We start from the raw sequence: 20,454 nt of genomic DNA on the forward strand, positions 1-20,454 counted from the left end.
ATTGATTAAGGCAATAGACTATGATATTCTGCTTGCACCTCGTGTGAAATGGTGGATACCGGAAGTACGGTGTCGCCCTCGGCCCAAAACCCGTATGTGTGTGTGAAAGAATTGGGGGGGTCTGGCGGGGTCTGAAAACCAGTCAGTATCTGGTGTGAGGGGTAGGATTAGGGTTAGGGTTAGGGGTAGGGTAATGTTGTGAATGGAGTGGCCTGTGTTCGTCGTCCATAACATACGCCTGCCCATACCATAACCCCACCACCACCATGGGCCACTCGATTCACAACATTACCCTAACGGTGTGTCCACACAGCAGCTTTGACCAAATCTTGAAAATCCTGGAGCTGGGCGTGTCTGACAGCTTGGGGATTTCGCGACCAACAACCAATCACATGAATATCACATGAATATCCCGCCCCCGACATACAAAGCAAAAAAACCCGGTTCTTCTACACTATTGTCAAATAGGAAGGGCTATGATGAACATTTATTTTTTTAACATTTTGAACATTTATGAGATTAATGTTTATGGTGCTATTTTATGCTACATTCCATGCTGGCTAATGATACTGTCTATGCTTGCTAGCAACGAAGTAAACTAGCAACGAAGTAAACTGGATATAAAATCCCCAAACAAGCGAAAACCTACCAGTTTCACCCACTGCCTCTGCCACCTCCCTCCATGCCTGGTTCCTCCGGTTTGTATCCCGGTAAGTAAATAGGGACTGGTCATAAAGAACCGGGTGATTTGCTACCGCAATAACTAACTTCTCCTCCATTTTTGTGGAATATAGAAATGAACTGCGGGTCTGGTTCTCCCAGCTTGCACGCGGTTTGATTGGCTAGCGCTTGAACTGTCAGATTTGCATAAACGGATCTGATTGGCTGTCGCTTCCAGCTCAGCCTCAAAAGTTGAACATTGTTCAACTTTGGAATCCTGAACATCCTGGAAATCTTCGCCTCGCCCCCCCACAATGCAGTTCGGCGACAAGCGAGGGAAAGTGACGTCATCCCCATTCAAAGTCAATGGGCGGAGACGCGCTGGAAGCGGTGGACAAATCGCCAAAAGCTGCTGTGTGGACGGGCCGTAACCCTAACCCTACCCCTAACCCTAATCCTACCCCTCACACGAGATACTGACTTGTTTTCGGACCCCCCCAGACCCCCCCAATAAAGCAAAACTGCACGTTTCAGAGTGGCCTTTTATTGTGGCCAGCCTAAGGCACACCTGTGCAATAATCATGCTGTCTAATCAGCATCTTGATATGCCACACCTGTGAGGTGGGATGGATTATCTCGGCAAAGGAGAAGTGCTCACTATCACAGATTTTTTCAGATTTGTGAACAATATTTGAGATAAATGGTTATTTTGTGTATATAGAAAATGTTTTAGATCTTTGAGTTCATCTCATGAAAAATGGGAGCAAAAACAAAAGTGTTGCGTTTATATTTTTGTTCAGTGTATATACAGAATATGTTTTTGTAGATCCAGGCTAGAAACATGTTAATTTTCTTATGTTAAGTTGGACATTTTAACATAGGGTCTACGGGAATTGCTCCCATCTGCATCCATCGCCTATAGTTTGCAGCATTGGGCTTCACCGCACTGTCCCGGGGTTTGCCGCTTGGCTCTGATAGGCCAGAAGTCGGTTTGATTGCATTAGGGCTCGATTGCTTATCCTGTCTGAGTAGCCCGGATGAGGCTGCATCGCAATTTTTGACGTCAAATTTTATACACCGAATTTTTTGACATCGAATTTTAAACACCAAAATATTTGACGTCGAATTTTTTTCACTTGAATTTTTGGGATCTGAATTTGAACATTCGAATTATTTTAACTTGAATTTTTTCATTTTTATTTCACATAGATAAATTCGGAGCAAAACAAATTGAGATTCATGATTTTCAAAGTAATTATTTTCAATGCTATAAATTCGGTGTCTAATACAATTCGAATACTTCTGTCTCTTGTTTGCTTCCATAAAAGACTTCTCTGTATGGTGATGCAGTCCAATAACCCTTCTATACTGTATGTGCTTATAGAGCTAGGGTTACAATACGTAACCTGAGCTACAGACACCATATGTGAACATTATAAGATAGCAGAATTATGTTGACCCACTCTGAGAGTTTTAGCACTTTGGTGGAATTGTGCATATTATTGCCGTGTTATGGAGCTAATAGTAGGGGTACATTTATTAAACAATATACAAAGCTGCAATATTAACATGTCCTCCCCCTCCTCTGAATTGATATAAAGCCAGCACATAATGACACAGTGGTCACAGTACTGAGAGCAACAACAGTTCACAGACAGTAAACACATTGCAAGTGAGTGGTGATCATGAAGTAAATGAATGAAAGTGGGAGAGTTCAGTAACCATGAGGAACATGAGAAACTACAGCAGGGTCAAGAATCGGTTAGTTAGCTCACTGACAGATACACGACTGGGAAAGAACAAACAAGTCATTTATTTATTTGTATCTTCTCTGTCAAATGGACGTCAGACATTTTGACATTTCAAAGCTGGAAAAGCTCAAATGTACATATCCTACAAACACACCTTTTATTAAGTCTGTTGTACTACATATAACAGAAGACATATACAAATATATATGTGTCTCTAATAGAGGCCTGCGCCTGTGTATATAAAGCTTCCTAATTCTCAGAGGAATTTCAGAGGAAGAATGTAACAGTTTTAGACTAGATCCTGGCAAATATCAAATGGATTCATAAAGCAGAGCTTACTATTTTATAATTGCACTAAAACACTTGTTGTGCCTTATAAATACAACATTTTATTATTGGAATCATTTGTATTATATATATATATCGTTTTTTTCTTCTTCTAATTATTATTATGTTTCCATTCTATGCCGATCATCACTAAGAGTTCATTTCATTGTATTTGTTTTAAACTAATCACACCATAATAAACGCATGTATCACATCTGGACCATACACTTTTGAATATGTATGTTTTTTGACTAAGATGTGCTTTGATATATTTCTTACAGACAGATGAAGAGCATGTTTTTCTCTTGTAAACAGTCATATAAGTATTTCAACTGCAACAGCATTGTGTTGTGAGTCCAGTCCCAACAGCCAAGCTGCAGTACCAGGTTCAACTTTGACCTTTCCCAATCATATACTGTATTATACAATGAAATATGGAAAAACAAAAATAATGTCGAAGTGAAGCTACTTGCATCAGAGAGAAAAATAGTGCATGCCAAGCGGTAAGGGTTAAGCTGAAACAAGGCAAAAGAAAACAAAAAGAAACATTGGTCTCAAAGCAGAAGGAATCACAGCAGCCATGCAAGCAGAACAACGTGACAGCAAACAGAGATCTGAAGAATGAAGATACAAACCTCCAACATTAAATTGCTATGTCTGATATAAAGAGTTTCACCCTCAAGTTTCTTAGCTCTTTTCTGTGGAGAATCAGGAAAAAGGGGAGAGCTGGTGGAAATATTGCAGAATTCATTCAAACATTTGAATATTTCATTTGCAATGAGCAGCACTGACCAGGGCAATGACAACATAAAAGATCTATGGGGGTTGCAGCTCAGTGAGGGAAAGTGAGGATAAACACACAGCTGGTGTGTGTGAAGCCAGCCATACACAATGTGAGAGGAAGTCACATGCTGCATGCAAAGGCTGCTGCAGGGCACTGAGCAGGACCAGGAGCAGGGCTGTGTGCCTGTCACTTCAGGAATTCACCTTTTATCTCACTATTTTTACATTTCCATATATGTGCACGATTGACATTACTGGCATATTTAAAATCAGCATAGTCTCACCTTGAGAGCTGGTAAACTGAATCATTTCAACAGTTTAATATTTACACATCCAGCAGTAACAGAGCAACATTAGCATTCACTTGGAGTCATGTTCATAGTCCACTAGAGTGTCACAGTGATGACGTATCTTTGTAGAATGACCTGTAAGATACCTCTGAGGTTTCCCTTCGACAAAAAGCCAGTGGGATTTTTCAATTGGATTTTGAAATATTCCAGAAAGTAAGCTCTGTGGCAAACACACGTTTACAATACCATCACGTTTTGATCAGCAGGATAATCTTCACATATTAACACTACTTTATGATATTTGAAGCGTAAATGCTATCGCTAGAAGTGTAAAGCTAACATCAGGCTATAAAGGAACTAAATCACGGTCACATGACTTCACATCCCCACCGCTAAGCTAAAGGCGGCTAAGGTTTTATGATGACGTTTAGTGGTCTCATTTAGTCATTTGTTAGAGCAACCGCACAAAGTGAGATATTTACTGATGTATTTAATGTCGTAAAACAAAAACGTGAAAACTTTTGTTAATCACAACCTTACTTCAGGCATCTAGCCAAAAATACATTTAAAGGAAAAAATGACTTTGAAAAGAGGGAACCTGTTCCCAACTTTGTTCACAATCATCGCAAAAAAAAATGGATGCAAAATCCTGGATTGCATGACTCAGCAGAAAAGGCTTTTCTTAAACAGAGATAAGTAACAACTAAACCTGTCCTCCCTCTTACAAAGCTATTTTTAAACATCATAGCGACATGTTTGCTTCTGGAGAAGGAGAAAGCACGTTGTGTACAGGAAAAAGGCTTGTTTTGTTGTGCTGCATGGAGTGACAGTCCCCAAATGATATTTTGCACAATGGATTGATTTCTCCTTATTCCCAGTTTTTGTAGAGCTGATTGGACATGAACAAGCCTTCACAGAAAGACAAGCAGCGGAAATCATAAAGCAATCAAAGGATTACAGCGCTCTGCAGTGGAAAGCAGCACTGTCGGAAACAAAAGCATGTATCAGTGATAAAGGGATGCGATGGTGAGTCGGCAGAACCAGCGACATGCTAACCTTCCTCACTCGCACCACCTCCGTCTTTGCTTTGTCCTTAGGAGAGTGCTGCTCCACCGAGGGAAGACACATAAGTTCAGGTATTGTTCAGTAAAAATACAGGTTTGGAAGTATGAAAGACTTCGCAAAATAATTGACTGTTTTAGTCAAAAACTGATGATCATGCAATAAAATTCAAGTTGTGCACCATCAATTCTGCAGTAAAATACAATATAATAAATGCCGGCTAGGTGGCTAACATAACATGAACAAATAAAGTTCTTAAAGAAAAACATAAGCTATTCAAATATATCTCCTGGTGAATTCAGCATAGAGGCTAATTTCACATCACTCTAGCATTACATATTTTAAGGAAGTATACTGTTTTCATTTACTTTCATTTGAGTAACTTGATATTGATCAGTGTTGAGCTACTGTCAGTAAAACTAACCTACCTACTTACTGCAAAAATGTCACTTTAAAAGATTTCTATGAAATAGGACTGGGTAATATCATGTAAACATAAGTCAGCATAATTTGGTCAGCCATCAAAGGTTTTACCACACTGCTTATAATATGGTAGCTACCATTTAGGACATTGTAAACAATATTGCTTATCAACGATCAGGTGAGATTTTAGGCAATATTACATGTTTCCATTACTTAACATAAATGTCATTTAGCTCCAGTATCACCAAAATATATACTGATATTGTGATATACATTATATTAATCGTAGTGATATCAAAATTGCTGACTCTATCTAAGAAAGGGACAAAATATTTAGTTTGTGCCACTGGAACTTTTATTGTGACATTTCTTTTTAGTAACTGTTGTGTTCCATAACTGATCAAAAAACAGCAAAAATAACAGCAACTGGAGATAATTACTGAGAAATTAGTATACAACAACTGTTGTATTGATTGAATTACAGCTATGAAAATGTACAGTACATTATACTGACTTTCTCAGCATGGAAGAAGTGTTGAGTTTGCATTAAAACAGATGCAGAAAACAGGGGGACTGGCTTATTAAATGAAGTCTTGATTCTTTCTGCATTCGATTTAAATAGAAACAGCTATATGATCATTTATTGGACATATCATGAATAACTTAGTAACTTTCTTATTTCATCCTTTCTTACTCTTCAAGTCATAGTGCAAGATGTTTTGTGAATACATGTCTGTTTAGATTATGTTCCAACTGGTTCAGTGCGAGCATGCTTCAGGCAAACAAACCTGGCTCTTTTTCTCTCTGTCCCCATTGGCGTTGGTCACAGAGGGGGAGTGCCTCCACTCTCTCCTGGAGAATGTCTGGTGCACAGACAAAGCTCACACATCAACACCAAGTCCAAGTACAACCAGGGCTAAAACATTACACACATCTGTTTACATAAAAGAAAAAAGAAACTTTAAAGCTTTGGTGGATGCACTTTGTGTTACACTGACAGCTACATTATGTTGCCACAGTTAGCCGCACTTCTGTCGTCTAACTATCAAAACACATCATACACAACAGTGTATATATGCTCCATATGAACACTTAAAGTGACAGTTCAACATTCTTTAGCAATGAAGAATTATTTCAAAATTAGTTGTGTTAGTTTGGCCACTAGCTTGTACTTACTAAGAGAGGATACATGCAGTGGACGGATTAGAACCCAAAAAAACATACTTTAAAGCTAACACAGGGAGAATACTTGCTAACCAAGCTTCAGAGCTAGCCTCCTGTAAGCCTCTCTGTAACTCAAGGAGCTGCGGAAACTGTAGCTCCCATGCAGTTACTTTATCTGACTTAAGAGACAAGGAATATATTTTCTGATGACGCAGGCTTCTGTTCAGGGTCCATTACTTCTGACTTGACACTCATACGTATAGAAAGAAAATTATATATTTTCATCTATGGCTGCGCAATTTAAATTGTATCGAAATCGCAATGTGCAAAGTGCAAAATCTTAATCACAGTAAACACAATATGTAAAAATACCACTCAATATTAATTATTGGGCAGCTTAAGAAAATTCCCTGGCTCTGAAGAAATCCTGGTTTGGTACAGATCCTCATTGATCATTTTGATATATTCAAAAAAGGTTATTCCCTCTAATATCGTTATAAAGTTGTATAACAATGGCAATATATATATATAATGCGTCTTAATATTATTTTTGCCAGATTATGCAGCCCTGTTCTGATGACATAATATTTACTTTGACAACAATCTATATCTCTTTATTAATAAGCCTTCCTTGTGGCCTCTTCCATGGTTTCTAAGTATATTGTCACCGTGTAACCTGCCCTTGTTGTGATGTAGAGGAGTGTGTGAGCTACCTTGATCTCTGGAGTGGACTCTGGTCTGTGGCTCTTGGTGTGCTCCGCATGCTGACTCTCCCCCTTCCCCTCCGCCTTCCTGTGTGCGGAGCGGTGGCCTTTAGGTGTAGAGCCGTCACGGTGGTCGGAGCGCAGCAGGGGGGGCAGCATCGGAGAGGAAGTGGCGTCCCCCGGAGACACCGGGGCCATGACGGGGGCGCTGACCGGGCGAGAGGACTTATTGTCGGGAGTGGAGGCCATGGCTGGACAGGAGGGAGTGAGACAATGCGGTCACTTTAACAGAAGATCAATTATGCTCTGCAAATATGACGAAAAAAACGTTAACTCTGCCCATCACTTATGTTTGGCCCATTTTATCATGCCTGTGGATTTATGAACGCAATTCTCTGATGCTGAGGACTTTGGTGTTTGAAGTCCATTTCTTCTTCATAAGTGTGAGTGCAAGAACCTTTCTGTCGGGTTTAATGATAAGGGAGGTACGAGAGCAATGTCAAACAAATATCAAATAGCCAAAATATCCTCCATTATAAAAGTTGTGATACATTGTCAAGATATTGTTGTCATAGGCCTTGTAACTAATTCACCAGCACTTACTACGGTATGACTTATGACTTACTTGCTTGAAGTTAATTTATCTGCACTTTCCTTGTTGTTTGGAGTTCAAATCGCTATGGTTTCTGCCCATATTGTAAGTCGCTTTGGATAAAAACGTCAGCTAATATAAATTAAAGGTCATGTAATATGTAATGTAATAGAATCCGGAAAAAAAAATGAAAAAGATGCCATGGACACAGGGTCTTTGTATATATATCACAGTATATATCAGTAAACCAACATTGAAATACTGTAGGTTATACCAACTGGCCACCTGGGACCAACAGACACACACACTCACACAGGGTACCTCCGTCCAGGCTGCGTGAGTTCCTCTTGCTGGAGGAGCGCTGGAACATGGGGGCCGGTCTGTCGATCAGGGAGCTGGCCTGGCGGGTCTGGGCCTGCGTGCGCCCGCTGTACCGGAACTTGGAGCCTAACGCCAGGAACTTCCTGGGCGTGGTGACCATCTCCGAGGAGGTCAGCCTGCACACCACCAACATCACATAATCATCCTCTAATCTGACTTTGGAATGAATGCAACCATACAAATACCTCAGGACAATTATTGATACAATTGGAGCCGTGTGCAAAAGGGGCACCAGTGTTTGTTCTGTCTTAGGAAACTCTCCTATTTTAAACCATGATAATCATGTTTTATCGTGCTTTTATTGAGTAAATTCTGTCTTTTTCTCTAATAGGCGCTTTCACACCAAGTACTTTGCCGTACTTAGTTCATCAGAACTCTTTAGTTCTGATGAAATCAGAGATGGGAACCTTTTTCTTCCATTAACTAAATTCTAGTTCTGGATTTTTTTGTTGTGAATGCACATTTTCGGAACTATATCGGAACTATACTGGGAAAAGTACTCCGGTGTGAAAGCGCCTATTGTCATCGTTTGGTCACCTGTCCTTAACAAGCAGAAACTCGGTCGTTTGCGTTACTGTTTATTGTCATATAGACCGTTCGGCCACACTAGGACGACAGAATACGGCACTAAACGACTACGATAACGATAACGGGTCCCAAGGTAGATAGAACGGCATACGCAACGCTCTGGGGGGTCCAACGGCTCCGTGTGTACGCCCTATACGATCATTTTCTGATAATGATAAGGCAATAGTCCCGCCTCTCCCCACCTCTGCTGCTCACCCCCGCGTCAAAGTAAACTGCACACTGAATTCAGATTATTTATCTTTCTCTCGATATGGACCTAAACGCGAGTGAAGTCTAATCTGACAGGACAGAGACACGCAGCTCTGCTCACCTGCAGCTCCTCCCGCTGTGATGCGGCGGTGAACGGAGAAAAACACACACTTCAAGTCAGATCATCGCCCTTAGCTATTTTAATTACCTCTCAAACTACCTAAACTAGTTATAAATATGTTTATTTTTACTGTCGGCCGGGTCACTCATTACTGGATCAGCTGCTGCATGAGACAGACACTGACGCTGTCAGAAGAGAGGGAGGAAAAAGAGAGGCTCCGTGTATTTTATTATTATATTATATAGATTCGTTATTCATTTGTTTTAAAGCTCAATAAATAACAAAGAAGACCTTTGACCGGCACTTTTATAATTTTGTCCGGAAGATTTCAACTTTAATACACGTTGACTAGCGAAAAACTGTCCGGTTCCCTCGGCCCCCACCACGGAGAATAAACAGATGGGCAACCATGACTGTCGTGTTATTCAATAATACACGTGAGTTCAACTGTCACAATTACGTGTCTCTTTATTGGTAGCCCACATGCTAGCACACACCTAGCTCACATGCTCTGTTACCATAACATGTGCTCTGCCTATGATGTCAATCAACCGTGCCCGTAAAGGCTTCACTCCTATTAGCTAACACACACACATATACAATAACACCACATCTCCCTTTTTATGAATCAATGGGTAGACTGCCATTGACTCCACAGACCTTAGAGGATTATTCTGCCTCTGTAGGGTGGAAGGTCTGTTCCTATCTGAACCAGATATAAAATAACAGTTAACTCCAGACCTTCATGAACTAAATGTAACCCTATGATATTTTGTGTATTACACAACATTAATGCACAACATTAATAATAACCAGTTTTTTTTACTCTCTTATAAAACTCTCTATAATATCTCTTAGGCTTCTGGTTTGTTTACAAGTCCAACCTAGCCGGTCTCACCACGGCTCTCCCAGACCTGGTTCTCGGGGTAGGTGGCAGATCTTGAGCACCGGGCTCCGGAGGTTCTGCAATATGCGGCTCTGGACCACCTCCTGAATGCTGCTCAGCTGCATCCCTGCCGCTCTGCTCTGACGAGGAGTACATGGGGATGAGATGATGGCGATTTCGCCGGACTGTCCCATGAGGTCCCTCAAGAATGTAGGAGCGCGGCGTGTTGTGACTTCTCATAACTGTTCCACTCGCCTTCTGATCCGTGACCCAAACCTCTTTTCCCGGTGCAAGCCTCTCGAGACTTCTCACTCGATGACGCAGGTTGTACCGCTGTGCATCCTTTATTCTCCTCTCTCTTTCTCGCAGAACTACAGCCTCGCTGTCGGGAAGAGCAGGATCCAGCAGCGCTGGTAATGTTGGCACCGTCGTGCGAAGCCTCCTCCCCATGAGAAGTTGCGCAGGGCTATACCCGTTTTGTAGTGGGGTGGTTCTGTAAGCCAGCAGAGCCAGATATGGGTCTGCTGCTTTCTTAAGGAGACTCTTTACAGTCTTCACAGCCCGTTCTGCCACACCGTTGCTCTGTGGATATTTCGGGCTGCTGGTGATGTGTTTAAATGCATACGACTCTGCAAACTCTTCAAATGCCCTTCCCGAGAACTGCGGCCCGTTGTCTGTGACCAGCGTCTCAGGGCTACCATGTCGTGCAAAGATGGATTTGAGATGGTGGATTACATCTGTTGATTTTGTGGGTGTCAGCAAAGCCATTTCCACATACCTTGATGCATAATCCACTACCAGCAGATATGACTTGCTTCCCAGCATAAACAAGTCGGCACCCAGTTTCTGCCATGGTCGGCCTGGGTATTGTGTTCTGTCTCTCCTTGCTGCATGTCCGGCAGTTGAGAACCAACTCATTCAGTTGCTGACTTAGCCCTGGCCACCATACAGACTGTCGGGCACGCTCCCTACACTTCACCACTCCTTGGTGACCTTCATGTAGTCTGGCGAGCACATCATTTCTCATTGTTGCGGGGATGACGAGTCTGTCCCCCTTTAACAGTAGTCCGTCCTTTACAGTTATGAACGCTTGTTCCGTCCAGTATAACTTTATGGCTGGTTCGCTGTTGCTGTGTGCTGGCCATTTCTCTTCACACAGCTGCATCATTCTTCCGCACACACTGTCCTTTGCCAACTGCTCTTTTAGCTCTTCCAGGTAAGCCGTGCTTGCTGGCAAACCATCGATAATCATGTCCACATAGATATTCGTGCTCTCGAGGAACTCTTTTTCATCTGGTGTGGAGTCTCTTTTCACAGGTGCACGTGACAGTGTATCAGCCGTCCACAGGCTTTTCCCTGGCACATGTGTGATTGAGTAGGAATAACGCATCAGGCGCATCCGGAAACGTTGAATCCGTGGGGGAAGCGCATCCAATGCCTGAGACCCTAGGAGACTCAGTAGAGGTTTATGATCCGTTTCCAGCTCAAAGTGTCTGCCGATGAGAAAGTTGCGAAACCTTTCACAAGCCCAGGTTAAGCCTAAAGCTTCCTTTTCTACCTGTGCGTATCTCTGCTCCGTCTGTGTGAGAGAACGTGACATATAGGCTACCGGCCTCCAATCCTCTTCCCATTTCTGCAGAAGCACACTCCCCAAGCCGTATGATGATGCATCAGCTGAGACCTTGGTTTCTCTGTTTGTGTCATACATGGCTAGCACTGGTGGAGATATCAGAGAGTCTTTCAGATCTTGGAAGGCTCTGGCCTGATCGATGCCCCACAGCCAGCAGTTCTTTTTGGAGAGCAGGTCTTGAAGTGGCTTGTCTCGCTCTGCTAGCTGCGGTATGAACTTCCCCAGCTGGTTGACCATGCCTAGAAAGCTCCTCAGCTCGCTCACATTTTTCGGCTCTTCCATTTTCCTTACCGCCTCTGTCTTGCTCGGGTCTGGTCTAATGCCGCTAGCAGCGATCACATGGCCCAGGTATGTCACCTCCTGTTTGGATATGTCACACTTTTCCACATTCAAGGTGATTCCTGCCTTTTGGATCTTCTCCAGCACAGCATACAGACGAGCGCCGTGCTCCTCCTGTGTTTGGCCCCACACCAGTACATCGTCCATGTGACAGACGACCCCCTCTAGTCCCTCAGTTACCTCAGTTGTCATCCTGTTTTGGAAATGCTCAGGGGCTGAGGCTATGCCGAAAGGTAGCCGATTGAAGTGGTATCGGCCAAAGGGTGTGATGAACGTTGTAAGGCTGAGCCTTTTGTTAGAGGTATTTGCCAAAACCCCATGTTTGCATCCAACTTGCTGAATATTTTGGCTCCAGCCAGCTTTCCCAGTGTTTCTTCCACTGAAGGTAGAATGTATTTTTCTCGACACACAGACTCGTTCAGTTTAGTTAGATCCACACATATGCGAACAGCCCCTGTCTTTTTAGGCACCACCACCATGCCAGCGCACCAATCTGTAGGCTCCTCAACTCTGCTGATCACCCCCAGGTCTTCCATGCGAGACAGTTCCTCTTTGACTTTGTCCATCAGTGGCAGTGGAATCCTTCTAGGCGTCTTCAGAGAAAACGGTTGGGCCCCTGGTTTCAGCTTAATGGCATATGGCTGCCGCACCTCTCCAAGACCGCTGCATACTGTTGGGTAATTAGTCTTTAGCGTGTCCATAGTGACGTTGTCTAGTCATGCCACTAGCTTCAGCGCTACACTGGCAGGCCTCCCGAGCAATGCTGTTTGCAAGCGTCGAATGACATACACATCCTCCATAAGTTCTCTCTCTCCTTTCTTCAGCAGCATACTAGCAAAGCCCACTACGTCTAAAGGATTTTTCCCTGGACCCCAAAGTGGCTTCCTTGGCTTTTGAAGAGCTGGTGGAGCTTTGTGCTTATCGACCTCCTTAAACACGGAGTGAGGAATGACTGTAACATCAGCCCCAGTGTCAATTTTGAACTGCACCCTTTTGTTGTTAATGTCAATGTCTGCCATCCACGGATCATTGTCGGCCTCAATGCTGCCTAAGAACAAGCTTTCCTCTTCTTCATTAATCTCATGCACGCTTTTAGCTGTTTTACACACGCGCATATAATGTCCCATTTTCCCACATGCATGGCATTTTACATCCTTGGCTGGACACTCAGTCTTTACATGTGAAGGAGAACAACCACAGTTATAACACTTTGCATCATTACCCTTGTTGTATTGTGGCTTGGCTTGGTAGCTATTAGCAGATTGAGCTTTGTTTTTAGCATATTTGCCACTGCTCTTAAACATTCTGTCCACTAATTTAGCGTCACATGCCTCAGTTCTATCGTCACCTCGCAGAGAAGATTGTTGCCATTTCACCTCTTCACTCTGCCGAGCCATGGTAATAGCTTTTCCCAAGGTAAGGTCTGAGTCCAGTTTCATCCGTTCAGACAGCCGCTTATCCGTCAATCCGACAACAAGCCTGTCTCGAATGAGTTCATCATGTAGCACTCCGTCGCTACAATGCTCCGCTAGTGCATATAGAGCTATGACGAATGAGTCCACTGGTTCACCTTCTCCCTGTCTGCGCATATTAAACTTTGCCCGCTCATATATGACATTTTTCTTGACAACGAAGAAGCCTTGAAAGCCATCCCGCACACCTTGGTAAGTGTCTCTCTGAGCCGCTGTGAGAGTCAATCCACGTAAAATATCATCTGCTTCATCTCCCATGCAGTATATCAATGTGTTGACTTGATTCTCTTCTGAGCTACTGTTCAGACTACTTGCCAGGCGAAATCTCTCGAACCGCCGTATCCATTTGGCCCATTCCTGCAGTCTTGAAAAGTCGAAAGGCTCCGGTGGCTGGATGCTAAACGTAGCACTCGGTCCTGCCGCGGGTCGCGCTGCATCTCCGTTAGCATTCTCGTCTGCCATGTCCTCTTTCTTCCCTTTTCACCGTCAATTGGCTCCAAACAATACTTTTTCCCGGTCACACTCCACGTACTGTCGACAGGACTTCTGACACCATGTCGTGTTATTCAATAATACACGTGAGTTCAACTGTCACAATTACGTGTCTCTTTATTGGTAGCCCACATACTAGCACACACCTAGCTCACATGCTCCGTTACCATAACATGTGCTCTGTCTATGACGTCAATCAACCGTTCCCGTAAGGCTTCGCTCCTATTGGCTAACACACACACATATACAATAACGCCACAATGACAACCATGCTTCTTCGCTGCTTTTGTGGAGGATGTTACAGCGCCACGTACAGGCTCGGCATATGTACTGCAGCTTCTCCAGCGGTTGGAGCTAAACGGAGCTGTCTCGTGTGGACAGACACTATCCGGTGAATATTGCGTGCGGACGGAAGCTTTTTTGCGATTGCGTTTGCGTTAATCCTATGCGTTTAGCCGTTTTCGTCCTTGTGTGGCCGGGGCCTCAGATCATAAATTGTTCTAGGACTAGGTGAGCCACAGCGAAACCTGGAGACCCTGAACTTCAGGCCGTTACAGCGGTTATCCAGCTCTATGTTAAATGATGACCCCCCCCCTCTAAACACAGAATTCAAGCTTCTTCCTTCAGGCCGGAGGTTAGTAGTCCCAAAGTGTAGGATTTAGCGTTTTAAAAAATAGCTTTGTTCCAGCAGCCATCACACAGTTGCTATGGTCACAATGACTATGTATTTATGTATTCATTAACTTTCTGGATTGCTCATGTTTATACTAGTGGTTTTTAAATGTTTTCAGATGTGACAGAGCAGGAGATAGTTTATTCGAGATGTGTCTTGTTGTCTGTGTTGTTTTGGAATGTATGTTGTTTTGGAATGTGTCATAATGGATCCCTTTTCTTTTACCTGCAAAACAAACCTACCTACGGTTCAAATATATAACCTGAACCTGAAATATGTTCTGCCTTACCCAATTTCCACAGTTAACCCCTGAAACACTGGACAGCCATGAGAAAAAACTTTCAGAACCCAGTCCCCTACCTGAAGAAAGTGTGATGTTCCACACACACTTTCCACAGCTTCTTGGCTGCCTTGTAAGTGGGCAGTTTGAAGCCAATCGCACTCTCATACTGCTCCACCTGTTGGAACACAAACATGCTTAGAAGATGACTCATCAAATCAGATGTGAGTACTCATGGATGAGCTGCAGATGTTTTGAATATGTATTGATGTGATAACGCTGTGTACCTCGGATGGTCTAATTTTTATGAAGAAGCTGCTGCGTTTGTAGGACACCTTGAGGACTTTGGGCCAGGGGAACCGGTTGATCCTCAGCTTGTCTTTGTAGACCATCAGACCACTGGAGCAGACCCCCAGCATGATGTCAACCCCATCCTGATCCTGCAAGAGGCACAGGGAGGGTTCAGTTAGACTCTTTCAGCAAAGCGACTACACAACCATTGGGATTCAGCCTCAAAGCCCCCCCCCCCCCCCCCCCCCCCCCTTTGAGGCTGAATCCCAATGGTTGTGTAGTTGATCCAGCCCCAGTTTCGAGAATGTTTTAACGTGTTTGTAGTATAAAAGCAAAGCAGAACAACCACCTTATTTTGTGATAGTAAATGTGATTTTAGAATACGATCACACCTGACTAGTTTGATTCAGTTCAAAGACACTGTGTTGCGTTGCCTATTTGGTTCTGTGCAATAGGGCTGTTAAAGCTGTCCATCCAACTCTGGTACAAACCAAATAATTGGACAGACACATTAAATCACTTTTCTTTTAGCAGGCCTTTTATCAAAAACAAGATGTGTATTCAACTTTGAAGATAGAAACTCAAACAAGGAAGAATCCTGCGAAGGAAATTAGCTCTCAGTACACAAATAATTGTATATAGTATATACCTTTTTATTAGCCAAGCTGCAGTGAAAACAGGTGGAGTTTCAGTCTGTGACAGAAGATGTGTAGACTCTCTGCTGTCCTCATATTGTTGTGTCCCCTAAAGCTAATAATTTTATATATTATGGATCACTTTGGTAAAGAAACTGGAGACAGGAGCTTCTGAGATTGACGTTTTTTAATTCACAAGCTCACGTCTCAACACCTTTGCTCTGGTAAAAGTGTCTGCTGGTCACAAGAAGACTTCCCTCTTTGCAGCATCCAGCATTAAGGTAATGTTTTTTATTTTACTGTTATTAACTTTGCTTAAAGTTATCTCACATGCTGTGCATGCTATTGTGTGTGTAACATTGTCCTACCTTTTGCCATTTAAACTGTGTGTATGTTTAGTTTTCACTGTGGATTTAGAGATCAGAGATCCAAAAAAACCTGTAAAAAGAAAGAAAGCCACTGTGGGCTTAATTAGTATTCAAATGTATTCAAATTTAAACAAAAATGTTGTTTATTGTTTAGATACTCTATTGAAATCTGTCCTACTTTTGATATGTATACGATTACTTTTTATGTGTATCTTTTATTTTATTCTATTTGTATTTTCAAAATGTTCTCCATATTTTTAACTCGTGTAATATCTGTTAACTTCCTAATGCTGTGACAAAATAATTTCCAAATGTGGGATGAATAAGGCATGTCTAATGTAATCTAATGTACTCTAATGTACTAATGATAATGAACACTTCTTGTACCTCCAGTGGTTGTGTTGTGATGCTCAGCATGGCTCACAGAGGGGCAGTATCGTCCCAGTTAGAGTCCTCCCTGTGTGTGGTTAAATCCCTGCTCTGACGTAAACAGATTGACCTGATTTCAGCTGTAAAACCTCACAAGTCACATGTCTTCCTGCTGTTTGGGCCAGGCGTGCATGCTTCTCTGATGCACGGCATTACAAATACTAAAAGACGAAGCTGCAAACACATTATGTTCTCTGTTTTAAGCCCTTTGTTTTCACGGAGCATTGGGAGGCTGAATCACAGTCACACCCAGATTAAGTGTTTTATTTGATCTATGAAGGAAACTTAAATCTAAAGTTGCCATGGAATACAAAGATAACTTACAACTAGGCATTTATTCAGGATTAAGAGCAGCAGGTGGGGCTAGGACTCACCTTGGCCTGGTGGAGGTCCACTCCATACATGGACAGCTTTTTGGCATTCTCCAGGAACATCAGGTCTGCCTGGGCCGGACTCATTGACCTGCCCAACACCACAACAGCTTTAGTTACTGCGATATCAATATTGGCTCTGATTTGTTTAATTCACATTGACATTCCCGTTATCTTAAACAGGTCTAACTAATCAACCGGAGAAGCTCAGACTCAATTGAATCATTGTTAAATCATCACACATGTGAAAGGCACTGTAGACTCTGCATTTAACCCTCTAAGTACCAGTATATGCTCCGTACTTGGTGCCTTCCAGGACCTTAACCGGCAACCCTCCAGTGTCCTCCAATGTCCACTTTATACATAATACATTCATTATTAGATGCAGTTAGTTCTGTTCAGTGTCTAGTCAGAAGTGAAATACATTTTTAAATGTGATGTCATTTTGTACATATTTCTATAACAAGTAGACACAACTTAACTTGTATTAAAATGTGTTGAGGTACTGTACCACATTTACATTATATTACAGATATATTTACTAGTTGCCTTTAAATTAAAATGTACTTTCGAAGACGTTTCTTTTTTGCTGCTTACACTGCACTTTCATCCATGTATTCATACCCGTCTTATTCTAGTTTAGTTTGATTTATTTGTATTGGCTTTTAAAAACAGTTATAACATCAGTGATTCCCACAGCATGTTAATACTTTGGGGGGCCCCCAAAGTATAATGGCTCCCCCCAAAGTATAATTTGTGTGGTTTTTGTTTTTTTTTACTCAGTGAGCACTCATTTGCATTTGCATTGGTGGCAATGAGTGCTCAGTGAGTAAAAAAAACTTAAAAATCCATAAATTATACTTTGGGGGGAGCCACCCATAAATGATACTTTGGGGGGAGCCATTATACTGGTAAACAGCCTCTATGGGCGCGAGTCCAGACCCACTTTTGGAATCAAATGATGACGTCAGTGGGATTATCTCCTTTATCAACTCCTAAGCATCCCTGGGACAACATCACTAGCCCCGCCCCTAAAAAGGTGTGAACTTGAGCCAATCAAGGACTACTACTACTAGGTCGTCCTTAGACGAGTTTGCCAACGGGTTCGCCAACCCTCACGGTCCTCCATACACCCGGCCAGCTCTGTGGAGCTTTCCACCCCCACATCCTTCCTCAGCACCTCCACGTATGTTGGCGTGGGGCGCCCTCTTGGTCGGTGCCCGTGTGTTGGCTCCCAGAGTACTAACTTGCCAGCTGGAAGTTCCTGGTGTCGATGGCAGTGACCTGCAAATTTCAGTTTCCTGGATGCCACCTTGTCACTCAGCCTGGGTAGCCCACCAGGACTAGCCCCGCTCCTAAATTTCACCAGTTTGTATATAGTTAAAATAAAGTTATCCGGTGATTAACGATCAGATACCAGTGTGGAGTTTTCTGTCTTAAATTTGATATAGATCATGTTCTTTGTTGATTCGCACCCCCGCAAATCAACCCCTGTGTTTGTGCTGGTTGTTTGTGTAATTGTGTGTGGTTGAGCTGCAGGTTATGTATGTGTATGTACGTATGGTATGCGCTAGCTTGTGCTACATGCTATTGTTAGCTTGTGCTACATGCTGTGTGGGATGTGCGTGCTGTTTATTGTTTTATTTAGCAGCATTAACAGTGATGACATATGCATATATTACATATTTATTTGTTGTTTACCTTTTATATTTGTCTGTCTTATAACCCAGTTCTCACGGGTTGGAATAGGTCCCACGAAATAAACCCAGTATTTTAAATCAAGACCTCAGCCTCGTGTAATTTACTGGAGGGAGCTACAATGTATTTGAATGTAATTTAATATTTTGCACTATGTGTTAATGCTTTCAACTTTCCTCACCTTGCATTTGGACACCTTAGTTGCATTTTGCAGATGACATGTATGTCCTTTTGATGAAAAATACGGGGTACAACATTACTCTTTTACAAGCCTTGTGTCATTTACTGGAGGGAGCGACAGTGAGAACTCGACTGCTCCGCATGAGTAGACGAGTAAAACGGCGCCAGGCGGCAGTGATCCATGGACGGCACGGGACATCTCCGTCGAAAGAGGATGAAGAAATGTATAGAAAACAGACATAACAGTCCGTATGCAAATCTGTTGCCTCTGTTAAGAGAAGTAATGGCTCTCATGGCACCAGGTCCTCGACTCATTATCGTAGCAACTCGAGAGCCACATCAAGAAGTTCATTCCTCTCTTCTATCAAAAGACAAGAAGCCGCTGCTGAAATTGCTGCAAATGAAGTGACTTTAGAAGTAATGCTAGAACAGGAACAACAGATTGAAGTATATACTAGAAGCTGAAGCTGCTCAGTTAAGAGCCGAACAGATTGAAGAACTTGATAGACTTGAAGCTGAAGCTGCTCAGTTAAAAGCCAAACAGGAGGCAGAAAATGCTGAGAGGCAAAGAAAATTAGAAGCCAAGCGCAGACAACTAGAGCGATTAGAGACAGTAAAGAAGCTAAAATCTGCAAAAGCGAGACATCAAGTATATGAACAGAATGCTCAGATGAAGAAATTAGCGAGCTGCTCCATCAACATGTTCCTCTGGTTGTGAAAGAAGAAATCAAGCATGAAAACAGTGAACTGCAAAACCACTCACCACCACAAGCTGCGACACAACCAAAACAAGAAGACAGTACTTCAGCTCTTGTCAGAGCTCTTGCAGAGTCCATCAGTGCAAGTCGTCTACCTGTACCTGAACCTACAACATTCAGTGGTGACCCACTGAGGTTCAATGACTGGAAGGTCTCCTTTCGTACACTTGTTGACAGGAAAAACATCCCAGCTGAAGAAAATATATACTATCTAAGAAAGTATGTGGGTGGACCCGCCAAGAAGGCCATCGAGAGCTACTTCCTGCTAGGCACAGAGAGAGGTACGTTAATCCTTTCCTCATTGCTAAGGCCTTCAGAGATAAGCTTGATGCATTGCCCAAGATAAGTTCCAAAGACAGCGTAGAACTTCAAGAGCTCTCTGACTTCCTTCGCAGCTGTAAGGCTGCCATGTCACAGATGAAAGGACTTGAGGTACTTAACGACTGCAACGAAAACCAACGATGCTTGCTAAATTTCCAGACTGGTTGACCTCAAGTTGGAACAGAAAGGTCACAGAAATGGAATAACAAAATCACACATTCCCAACCTTCAGCCAGTTTGTTACATTTCTCACACGTGAAGCCAAAATAGCCAAAAAAATAGCTTGCAACCCAATAACATCTCTCCATGCTCTGAAATCAAGTGAAAGCGAAAAAAAGCAAGATTTGAAGGAACAGAAGTCCTGTATCAAATGTATTGACTACAGAGACAGATGAAACAGCAGACACCACTTTTCTGTGAGAAGACGGGACACGGTCTACACGAATGTTACAAATTCAGGAATGAGACAATCTCTGAGCGAGTCAAGTTTGTTCAAGAGAAGAAGTTGTGCTTTGGCTGTTTGAAGTCTGGCCATCGCTCAAAGGAATGTTAAAACGGAAAGATGTGCGAAACATTCGAAAAAGGACATCCAACTT

At 42.7% G+C, this 20,454-nt stretch overlaps 1 protein-coding gene across 17 annotated transcripts in view; it reads right to left on the reverse strand.

The window, feature by feature from the left end:
- The window catches only part of epb41a (erythrocyte membrane protein band 4.1a), a 118,602-nt gene that overhangs the window by 50,119 nt on the left and 48,029 nt on the right, over nucleotides 1–20,454 (reverse strand). For 8 of the 17 annotated variants that reach the window (XM_034202188.1, XM_034202186.1, XM_034202192.1 and 5 more), the window contains exons 8-15: nucleotides 16,905–16,992; nucleotides 15,095–15,247; nucleotides 14,888–14,985; nucleotides 8,069–8,253; nucleotides 7,174–7,415; nucleotides 6,085–6,159; nucleotides 4,868–4,915; nucleotides 3,374–3,436 (exon numbers count right to left, since the gene is read on the reverse strand). In XM_034202188.1, coding sequence (XP_034058079.1) covers nucleotides 3,374–3,436; nucleotides 4,868–4,915; nucleotides 6,085–6,159; nucleotides 7,174–7,415; nucleotides 8,069–8,253; nucleotides 14,888–14,985; nucleotides 15,095–15,247; nucleotides 16,905–16,992 — 952 coding nt within the window. The remainder of the gene's footprint in view (nucleotides 1–3,373; nucleotides 3,437–4,867; nucleotides 4,916–6,084; nucleotides 6,160–7,173; nucleotides 7,416–8,068; nucleotides 8,254–14,887; nucleotides 14,986–15,094; nucleotides 15,248–16,904; nucleotides 16,993–20,454) is intronic. The other 9 variants (XM_034202196.1, XM_034202182.1, XM_034202185.1 and 6 more) reach the window with 7 other exon arrangements.

The sequence above is a fragment of the Gymnodraco acuticeps genome, unplaced genomic scaffold, assembly GCF_902827175.1.
Source record: "Gymnodraco acuticeps unplaced genomic scaffold, fGymAcu1.1, whole genome shotgun sequence".
Taxonomy (NCBI): Eukaryota; Metazoa; Chordata; class Actinopteri; order Perciformes; family Bathydraconidae; genus Gymnodraco; species Gymnodraco acuticeps.